At 39.4% G+C, this 12168-nt stretch overlaps 1 protein-coding gene across 1 annotated transcript in view; it reads right to left on the reverse strand.

Moving 5' to 3' along the window:
• Nucleotides 1–5053: 5053 nt before the first annotated feature.
• LOC143031643 (uncharacterized) overlaps nucleotides 5054–12168 on the reverse strand; it is a 29032-nt gene continuing 21917 nt past the window's right edge. Inside the window, exon 2 of the mRNA XM_076195751.1 lies at nucleotides 5054–6299. Within this exon, the coding sequence (XP_076051866.1) occupies nucleotides 5054–6175 (1122 nt within the window). The 5' untranslated portion in view covers nucleotides 6176–6299. The remainder of the gene's footprint in view (nucleotides 6300–12168) is intronic.

The raw sequence follows: 12168 nt of genomic DNA on the forward strand, positions 1-12168 counted from the left end.
AAATTTATTATGCAAACATCGCATAAATGTCCGTGCTGGTTCTCTTGAGATATCAGTTTTAAAGGGGAAGATGTCACGCCTTAATGTGAATATAATAAAATATTTCATGTGTACCATTGTCACGCACTTGCGTTAGGATTGCAAAAATGATAAAAATTGGATGTGTGTAATTGTGTGCCTTGTGTTGGATTGTACGTCAACTTTTTCTTGTGTTGCATTAAGAATTTAAAATTGTAATTTATATTACATTAGTTGTATTGCAATCATATCAAAACCATGTGTTGCTATATAGATTGTGTGAGAGAGGAGGTAGGAGATATACATCCGGGAAGTACATTTCCGACGTCCGAGCCATTAACGTAAGAACTACCTGGCACTTCGCATAGATGCGCAATATTGCCGTCATCAGCGAAGGTTATTTAAAAGAATGAAACCAGGGTGGCCAGACATCCTGTTTTTTATCACTCCTCAGTCCTGTGCCACCTTTTTTAGGCCTGTCTAAAAAGAATGACATAAATTACCTTACGTATACTTAAGCAGTGAGAATTGAAGGCCACAATGACCATTGATATATTCATATTATGATTGTATATAGTTGCCGTTGGTAACAACGGGCGGGACCGCAGTGTACGTGTACGAGTCAAGATATCTATGAAGTACGCGTTGGAGTCAGACATTCCGACTCTGAATCTCTGAGACGGTTAGTCTACCAAAGGTAGCAGTGGCGAGTGGTTGATTTTGTTTTTAGCTTTTATCAAACTGTGGTATCTAAGCCCCCCCCCCTCACACACACACAAAATGCCGAAAAGAAAGGCTACATTTAACCTTGAACGGGCCAAAGAATTTGAATGTATTGCTAAAAGCAGAAATGGTGAATTTCATGCACTTTGTACACTATGCCCTTGTGTTGTGGTTATTAGCGGTACACGAAAAAATGCAGTTGAACAACACTCTACTAGTGCAACCGATAATCATAAAGTTAACACACGTAATAGTACTGGATAGGCATTGTTGTAATTTTTCTGCCCAGTTCAATAATCTCAAGATGACAAGATAATGTCTGCATAACTATGTAAAATGTATCATGCTATGAAACATTATCAGTCACACAGAAGTGTTGATTGTGGAGTTAAAGTTGACGAAGAAATATCCAGTGACTGATAGTGAAGGATGAAGCATGTAGGAAATCTGAAATAAAAATTCCTTTGTGAAAATATTCTAGCACAAACACAAGTGGAGTATATCAAAGAACTGGTTTGCTCTTTGACCTTTGACCCCGTGCCGGGGGTGGTAATTGTACACCCACACCAGATTCATTCCACAAAATCACATCCTTGAAATTGTGCAACGTTTTACTCCCCCCTGTTGTCCTCACAGCCTTCCTCATATGTCCCATCTTCCGTGACGACGAGGCACTGCTGCAGATAGAGGTTGCGAGTCTTATGCACTTTGGCTAACTCCCTGGTCCATAGGTTGAACCAGGGCAGTCGTGTTCGGTGGCAGGAACAAAACTAATACTACTACCACCACTATAGATTTGAGGTGATTAACTGTTTAAAACAAACATAATCCATTAATTTTTTTTTTTTACTTTTTCATAGTCCATCTTCGGGTTGCTGTCTGCAAGGTCAATGAGCATTTGTGCCATTTGTCCATCACGCATTGGCTTATTTGAATAGTCGTTCAATCTAATGTTCCATATCATGATACAGTTTTCCATAATCTCAAGGAGGGTGAATATTTCCTTTACTCTCAGTCGAATTAGTTTTGGTGTCACCATAAAAAGAAAACTGGCCAAAGCACCCAGCTGCAAAGCACATACACCCATATAAACTGCCGTCGTCATCTGGTCTAGAGTGAGTCATCTATTCGTTTCCCAAACGCTAAACGCGTGGGGTAAAGTTGAACATGATCAACTTTATCGCAGCGTCAAACAGACGGCGTGAATTCATTATATTAGTCGTTAGCGAATAAAACCCGTCACTATACATTCATTCAGATATGAAAAATAATACGATATCGGTGATTTTTTTTTTCGTTTTGTTTAGACTACCGCAGTAAAAGATTCGTTTGTAAACACATCTGCACTGAGAAGGCGTCGTCTTCCTGAGATTGCTAACTACAACTTGGAAAATAATTTAATTTCCAACTTTCATGCTGCACCTCCTCAATTCACCTTCCACTAAAAATGTTTCTATCTTTCTGACTATCCCTCCGACTCCTTTTCTTTGTTGATCAAGACCGAAACACAATTCCTTTACCAATAGTGAAGCAGGCCTCGAATTCCGGGTGGTCCCCTGCCTGCTGAGACACGACTCAAAAACTAATAAACATCCCTTGAAGCGCTCAGTGTGAATAGCGCCCTTTTTCATTTTCCTGCAGACTTCTTTTCCTTTCCCACAAACACCAATCCCGTTCGAGCGGGTGGCCTTCTCTGGGCAGTCCATAAAGCTTAGAGGAGAATGTTTATTTGTTGTTCTTAGAAAAGTGTTTTCCTCGTAATAGCTCCTTAACTAGGTTGCAGGGTTTGGTCAAAGTACAGGTGACTGTACACAAGTCCAAGTACCTGGATATTTTTCAAGTACAGTAATTTTGCTATCTCTAAGTACATGCCATTGTAACAAGTGGTAAAAGAAAATGCTATCACAGATTCGTGAAATGAGTACTTTCATATACTGTATACACATTGATGAATGCAGTTAAAAGTTGGGATTCGATATAGAAAAATAAATGGAAATTTTAACTTTATTTTAGTACATCACTGCTTTTATCACAGAATTGCAAAACAAAAGCATACTATATGAATAACATGAATAATTAACATTTCCTATGCTGCAAAAAAAAAAAAAAAACTATCCATATATTTCTCACATCAGTAATAACACTAAATTTGATGCAGAATATAAGGGTAAATATCAGGGCATTAAAACTTGTAAATTGTTCGGTGTAAATAATGTACCTGGTGGTTTTATAAGTAAAAAGTACAGATAAACACATTTCTCTCTACATACCAAAGGCTTTTCTCCCTTTATAAGTGAGGTACTTAAATCAAAGGAACGTTCCCACTCATTCCACTCCTATCCACCACCCTCAACTCCTCGTGGATTACGATTTATCCCTGTATCTTGCCTGTTGTCCTGGGCCAGGAGCAATACAGCAAGACACAGTTTGTCCGGAGCAAGGCCGCTTCATTTCATAGGTGACCCCCCACCCCTCTCTCCATTCCCTCATGCAGAAAAAGGAGATGGAGAAATCCCTTCAGGATGCATCAAAATATCATTCACCTTCAACCACCCCATCCCCTCTCATCTTTGCATCACAGTGTCATCTATACACAACAATTCTCCACTCACCCCTACCTCCTGCCTTCTCCCTCTCTTGCTAAAAAGACATCCCCATCTTTTTCAAATCCCCTTTCACCACATCCATCTCATTCTCAGTCATCCCCTCAGGTTCACTCCATCCACCTCTGCCTTCCATATATCTTTCATGAATCCCTCTTCACTCATTCTTTCCGTGTGTCCAAACCATCCCAATAATCTTTCATCAGCCCTGTCAACTCCTTTTCCACCCCCTGCTCTCCTCACCACTGTAAAATTAATATCACCCACGGAAAACTACATCATAGCACACGTACAAACATACATGCATCCACGCCCTTCTAGGCGACCACCATCACGTGCCCACTGCGTGATGAATGGCTAAGAGGCTAGACAACATATTTCCAACACACACATAATACCCCAGACCCAAATGAACCTGAACACAAATCAAATCACAAGAAAACTACATAATAGAACCAATGATTTATTATACTTATCCAATGTTTAACCTCTCCATTATGTTATATTAATATGAATGACTGTTAAAACTGCCAACCCCTTCACCAGTTATCAGGTGAAAGTAGATATGCTAGGATCTAAGTAGTATATCTTATCTAATACAAGTGCATAAGGAAAACTGTGTTTGGAACTTTTCAACAAGAGTAAATACATTGGTCACATTGGAAAGGCCTCTCACAAGTATGAGTCATCATATGCTGTGTGAGATGATCCGTATTAAAGAGAGCAGTTGCACAGATCACATTGGAAAGGCTTCTCTCTTGTGTGGGTCCTCATATCCCCTGTTGGAGAACAGAACCACACAGCATACACTGGAAAGGCCTCTCCTGTGTACATCATCATGTAACTTTGGAGGAAACACTTTTGCGTGAAAGGTGCATTTCACAGGCCACGTTGAAATGGCTTCTCTCCTGAGTGGGTCATCATATGAATTGTGAGATGATGCTTGTGTGAGAAAGCAGAATTGCACAAGTGACACTTCAAAGGCTTCTCTCATGTGTGGGTCCTCATATGCCATGAGATGACCCTTTTGTGAGAAAGCAGAATTGCATAGGTCACACTGGGAAGATTCCTCTACTGTGTTGGTCATCATATGCTATGTGAGAGAACACTTTGTTGAGAAAGCAGAATCGCACAAGTCACAATGAAAATGCTTCTATCCTGTGTGGGTCTTAATATGCATTGTGAGATGATTCTTTCTTGTGAAAACAGAATCGCACAGGTCACACTGGAAAGTCTTCTTTCTTATGTGGATCATCATGTGATTTTTGAGTAGTCTCTTTTGTGAGAAAGCTTTATCGCACAGGCCACACTGGAATGGCTTCTCTCCTGTGTGGATCACCCAATGCTGTGCAAGATGACCCTTTCGTGAAGCAACAGAACCACACAGGTCACACTGGAATGACATCTTTAGTGTGTGGGTCATCATGGTTTGTTAGACAACTCTTTACTGAGAAAGTAGAATTGCACATGGCACAAGTGTGGGTCCTCCTATGCTTTGTGAGTGATTGCTTTATTGTGAAAGCAGAGTCACAGAGGTCACATTGGAAAGGCTTCTCTCCTGTGTGGGTTATCATATGCCGTGTGAGGCTATTCTTATATGAGAAAGCAGAATAGTACATAGCACAGTGGAAAGGCTTCTCTCCTATGTGGGTCCTAATATGCAGTGTGAGAAGATTCTTTCGTGAGAAAGCAGAATCACACAGGTCACATTAGAAAGGCTTCTCTCCCGTGTGGGTCCTCATATGCTGTGTAAGATGACTCTTTTGTGAGAAAGCTTTATCACACAGGCCACACTGGAAAGGCTTCTCTCCTGTGTGGGTCCTTATATGTTTAGTGAGAGAATTCTTTTGTTTGAAAGCAATATCACAAAGGTCACACCGGAAAGGCTTCTCTCCTGTGTGGGTCCTCCTATGCCTTGTGAGATCACTCTTTCCTGAGAAAGCAGAATCACACAGGTCACACTGGAAAGGCTTCTCTCCTGTGTGAGTCCTCATATGCTGTGTAAGATGACTCTTTCGTGAGAAAGCAGAATCACAAAGGTTACATTGGAAAGGCTTCTCTCCTGTGTGGGTCCTTATATGTTTTGTGAGAGAATTCTTTAGAGAGAAAGCTTTATCACACAGGCCACACTGGAAAGGCTTCTCTCCTGTGTGGGCCCTCATATGCTCTGTGAGATGATTCTTTTGTTTGAAAGCAATATCACAAAGGTCACACTGGAAAGGCTTCTCTCCTGTGTGGGTCCTCCTATGCCTTGTGAGATCAATCTTTCCTGAGAAAGCAGAATCACACAGGTCACACTGGAAAGGCTTCTCTCCCGTGTGGGTCCTCATATGCCGTGTAAGATGACTATTTCGTGAGAAAGCAGAATCACAAAGGTTACACTGGAAAGGCTTCTCTCCTGTGTGGATCCTCATATGCCCTTTGAGATTAGACTTTAGTGAGAAAGCAGAACTGCACAGGTCACATTGGAAAGGCTTCTCTCCTGTGTGGGTCCTCATATGTCTTGTGAAATCAATCTTTCGTGAGAAAGAAGAATCACACAGGGCACACTGGAAAGGCTTCTCTTCTGTGTGGGTCCTCATATGCGTTGTGAGATCACACTTACGTGAGACAGCAAAATCACAAAGGTCACACTGGAAAGGCTTCTCTCCTGTGTGGGTCTTCATATGTTCATTGAGATGACTCCTTTTTGAGAAAGCAGAATCACAAAAGTCACACTGGAAAGGTTTCTCTCCTGTTTGGGCCCTCATATGTTTTGTGAGAACATCATTTTGTGAGAAAGCAGAATCACATGGTTCACACTGGAGAGACTTCTCTGTAGTGTGGGTCATCACACAATATCTAAAGTGACTCGTGATATAGCTGTGCTGCAGATGTCACACTGGATCCTTATCATTGTATGACACATATGGAATCTACGGATAGTTCTTCCAAAGATATGGTGGTACTCTCATCCTGGAAAAAAGAAAAGAAAAAAAGAATAAACTGTAGGATTGACATCTAACTCTTTGAAAATCTGTAATACACTGTAATAGGATAGTAGACGTTTCATACACAAACCATTTCATGCTCAACTTTTTTTGTACTTAAACATAAAATAGGTAGTACCTCTAACAGATGGTGCTATGATATATTACATTCTACTTTTTCATTATAAATGTGCTGAAAATCGCCCCAACTCGTCTCCATGCATACCCATCCCACCATGGCCAGAATGACTCAATTCTAGCTTCCTCTCCCCCCATGTCACAAGATTTGGAAGCGGGGAATGGCCAAGCTGACAACAAGTCATATTTTGATACAACTCCATAACATTCCACATTATTTAATCTATACATGCATGATATACCCATACCCCACATCTCAGAATGCAAATCTCTTCCTACACAGACAAGATAATTACATGCACACACCATAACATAGACAACCAAAGAAATACAACAGCCATAACTCGACACATTCAACACCTGTTTCACCACAAATAGACTCAAAATAGCCCCACCCAAATCCACACCCACACTTCTCACCAACTGGATAGCAGAACACAAATACATACCATGCCTCTTTATCAACAACACCCTCATACCACACACATGTACACACTCATGATTCTTGGAGTAACATTCCATACTTTCATGTCAATCAAGCAACACATCACAAACATGAAATACACACCTAGACTCAGCACGCTTAAATCACTTGCAAGTGCAACATTCAAATAAAACAAACTACCACTATACTATATAAACAATATGTACACTCAGTGATGAATTATGTAAGCCCTGCATGGGCCCCTAATTTCATCAAGAGGCACCCCAACTCCCTACAGACTATACAGAACAAAACTCTAAACACAATTACAGGGAACACAAATACATCACCTACAGACCATCTACACCATAAAACAAAAGTCCTCAAAGTCAAGGATCACTTTGACATGAGAGGCACACAAACACCTGCCACACCTTCCACAAACACAGTCCACCCACTACACTACATGGCAGATCACCCACACATGCCAAGGACCATCAAGACAATACATTGCTGCACTCCAGACCCCCTGATATCCATCCCTCTGAGTCTTCTCTCCACTGAAAGGACAAAGGCTACCTGGCCAGACTGCTGTGTGGCCACTTTCCAGCCCTTCCAAGCTACCTGAAGAGACTGGATGACCACATCGCAGAAAAATTGAGGATGCAGCATTTCACCCCATACTACAGCACATTATAGTAGATTGCATTGTACACAATCACACATGTCAGCAACACAATATACACATTATAGGATTTGTGGGAAAACCCTGTTCCAGCTGTGGCGATCCTCAGGGAGAAGGGACTGCTCTGCCGGTCTAGGGAACAACAAAGATACATCTCCTAAAGAATCACTTGCTGAGGAGGCACCTTCACAAGAGCTGTAAATGCTCTGCTTTGCTGTGCAGTACATTACATTATCGTCATCACCCACTTCATAGTATTGCACCAATAATTTATCATGATCAATATTAATCAAGTTATGTATCTTCACTGGTGAATACCCATGCTGAGTTTAAGGATTTTATTTCTTATTCCATTATGTGTTACATAAATGGACACAGAATGTTTGTACTATTTATACTGTACCTGTATTCCAATATCTATAAATGTATACATATATATATATATATATATATATATATATACATATATATACATACATACAATGAAGGGATAAACAGGCATGTACCAAGACAAAAGCGAGAGAGTGAGAACATTAAATGTTGGTTCAACAAAAGATGCAGTGAGGCAAAAAACAGAAGGGACAAAGCTTGGAAAAAGTGAGAAATGAGTATGTTATGTGAGAAGAGAGGAAAAAAGGAACCATGAGAAGGATATTATAGACAAATGCAAAGATCAACCCAAGCTATTCTATCGGTATGTGAATGGTAAACTTAAAACCAAACAGGAAATGGTGAAACTATGCCAAGGAAATATAGAATACACAGAAGATTTAGAGATGGCCGAAGTCATGAACAATCACTTTAAATCTGTCTTCACCAGAGAGAAAATACAAAATTGGGACATAGATAATAACAAGCAATCTCCCCACATGAGTGAGTTTACAACATCACTAAAAGAAATATCAGAACATCTATCAAGACTGGACGTCAGAAAATCACATGGCCCGGATGGTATTGCAAATTGGATTCTAAAGGAGTGCAAAGAAGAACTAACAGACAAAATACACATCTTAATAAACAGCTCTCTCAAAGAAGGAAAGATACCCAAGGACTGGAAAAACGCTAACATTGTACCAATATATAAAGGAGGAAACAAGGAAGAACCCACCAACTATAGGCCAGTATCACTAACAAGCACTATAGCCAAAATTTGTGAGAAAATAATCAAGAATAGATGGGTAAAACATCTGGAAGACAACATATTAAACCCAAGACAATTCGGGTTCAGACAAGGAAGATCATGCACCACAAACTTAATATGCTTTTACTCAAGACTAATAGACATAGTGCAAGAAAGAAATGGATGGGCTGATTGTGCATTCCTAGACTTGCAAAAAGCCTTTGACAAAGTACCACACAGAAAATTACTAAAAAAAACTGGAACACATAGGAGGAATACAAGGAAACCTACTAAAATGGATGGAGGACTTTCTGACTGGTAGAAAGATGAGAATAGTGCTCAGAGAAAAATATTCAGATTGGAAAGAGGTGATCAGTGGAGTACCACAAGGATCTGTACTGGCACCAATAATGTTTGCTATCTATATGAATGACATGGACGAGGACGTGAACTGCTACATGAGCTTCTTTGCTGATGACGCCAAACTGTTAAGGAAAGTAGAAACTGATGAGGACTGTGAAGCACTGCAAGAAGACCTAAATAGGGTATGGAACTGGAGTCAGAAATGGGAAGTGCACTTTAATACTACGAAGTGTAGCATAATGGAGTTTGGAAAAAGCAAAAACAGAATACCAGGATTATATACAATTGGAACCAAGGAAGTAAAGAAAGTAGGATCCGAAAAAGATTTGGGTGTAATTATCACGAACGACTTGTCCTATGATATATACAGATTAACAAAATTGTCGGGGAGACTTACAACTTGCTAAGATCAATAAAAGTGGCATTTACATACTTGGACGAAGACATGATAAAAAAAATATTGGTTACATTGATAAGGCCTAGATTAGAGTATGCGGCAACATTGTGGTCCCCCAGTACCAAAAAGAATATAAAGAAAATAGAAAGAATCCAAAGAGCAGCTACAAAAATGGCACCTGCACTTGCAAACCTATCATACGAGGAGAGATTGGCTAAACTGGAATTACCGACACTGGAGCAAAGAAGAGAGAGAGGTGACCTATTGACCATCTACAGAATCATGAAAGGCACAGAGATACTTGATAGAGAGAACTTTCTTAACTGGGACATAAGAAACACAAGAGGACATGGTAAGAAAATCAAAAAACATAGCTATAGAAGAGAATTGAAGAAAAACAGTTTTCCACATAGAGTTTTGGACACTTGGAACAAACTGGATAATGAAATAGTATGCGCAAAAACCATTCATGAGTTTAAAAACAAACTAGACACTGCGAGATACAATGGCGGGACAACACAAGCATAGCTCCCCTTCCCGCAAAATACAACTAGGTAAATACATACATACATATATATATATATATATATATATATATATATATATACAGGTAGTCGTCGACTTACGACCGAGTTTGGTTCCGACAGACAGGTCGTAAGTCGATCTGGACACAAGTCGGTCTATATATATATACAGTATATATTACCCTTTTTTAATATATATATATATAATTGTATATTTAGCATACTGAAATAATCTTAGCATCTTTGAACTATGTTGTATAGTATTTTTAACCTTTTTATAATTTCATCTGATTTTCTTTGGGAAACGTAGCCTAGGCCTAAGCATATTGAATAAAATCCTATCAACTTTGACCTATGATATTTAATACTGTATTTGTTAACCTTTGTATTATTTTACCATCAGACTTTCTTTAGGAAACGTATGCATACTGAATAAAATCTTATTATCTTTGAGCTACGTTGTTTAGTATTCATTAACTTTTTATCATTTTCGTTAGGAAACGTAGCCTAGGCCTACGCATACTGAATAAAGTCCTGTCATCTTTGACCTACAAATCCTTTTTTGTTGATTACATTAAAATCATTGTAAAGCAAAATTAGGAGAATTTTTTTTTTCGAAGCACATTCTTTTCGTTTACGTACTGTACCGAAAATATTGTTATCGACAACAGACTAGGCATAAACAAAGTTTACTGTTACATTTTATTAATCGCAAAACATAAAAATACAAAATGCTGTACCGAACATTTTGTCATCGACAACAGACTAGGCATAAAAAAATACTGTTACATTTTATTAATTGCAAAACATAAAAATACAAAATGTAAGGCAACATTAGGATTCTTTTTATTTCAACAAAACACATTCTTTTCGTTTAAGTACTGTACCGAACATATTGTAATCGACAACAAACTAGCCTAGGCATAAAAAGTTTGTTATATTTTATTAATTGCAAAACATACAAAAATACAAAATGCAATGCAAAATTAGGAAACATTTTACTTCAAACAAACAAAATGAAAGAATATTTAGCTGGCTGGGATGCTGACGCTGCCGGCAGCCTGCCAAAACTATCGTACTCGCGTCTCGCAGCGTGCGGAGTAATGTACTGCACTGCCAGGCATAACATTGCAATTCTATTACTCTATTAAATGTTAGATATTATTGCACCATCTCGTGGTTGTAAAGTCGATCAGTCGTAAGTCGCATAGGTCGTAAGTCGACGACTACCTGTATACATATATAAATAAGTACACTGTATATATATATATATATATATATATATGTATATATACACATATATATACATACATACATAAACATACATCAGCAAAGAGAGAAAGGGTTTCAACACCAAAGATACCAACATAGGCCATTCGCTTAATGCTTGTGGTGAATGCCCTGCAGCTTATAAAAGATCAGTAGCTGCAGCATACATCAACAGAGCTCTGACACATTGTAGTAAGAAGAAACTTGATCAGTATGCCACACCAGCCAAAGCCCCAAATTAGATCAACAATGAAATCACCATTTACCGCCAGAATCACTTTCACAGCCATTATAAGGAAGAGTGTGATGCCATTAAAGGCATCATAAAAAGAGGAGTTTTCCCCATAGACGCAGACACAACAATCAACATAAGAATTTTCTGTAAGCCAAACCTGACTAGGTCCCTAGTTATGAGAAACAACACAACACCAAAAATCCTGAAGGAAGCCTCGACCAATGTAGTTTATAAGTTTTCTTGCCAGGAGGGCCGCTGTGATGGCTCCTTTTCCTACATCAGTAGAACCTCCACCACACTAAGAAGACGTCTCCAATACCACAGAGACCAAGGCTCTATCTTCCAACACTTCATTGACCACCATGACATGAAACCACCACTTAACACATTAGTACACAATACAGTTATACTCCACAAAGAAACAAATTTCAAAAGATGGCAGATTGCTGAAGCTGTTGGTATTACTACTCAGCGGCCTTCCATCAATGTACAGCAAGCTCAGACTTCATCCTCCCTTCAGCCCGCCCCCAGGAACATCATGCCCGACAAAAACGACAAGATCAAGGTGCATCCGAACCCGTACTAGAACGATACTTTACCGAAACCCTCGGCAACATCAAAATTCCCAGCCCACAGGACCCAAAACCAGAGGTCGAGCGAGACTTTCCTCCACAAGCTCCGGAATAAGACTGATGACCTT

Source organism: Oratosquilla oratoria, chromosome 12, assembly GCF_046742065.1.
Source record: "Oratosquilla oratoria isolate Oo_2021 chromosome 12, ASM4674206v1, whole genome shotgun sequence".
NCBI classification, from domain to species: Eukaryota; Metazoa; Arthropoda; class Malacostraca; order Stomatopoda; family Squillidae; genus Oratosquilla; species Oratosquilla oratoria.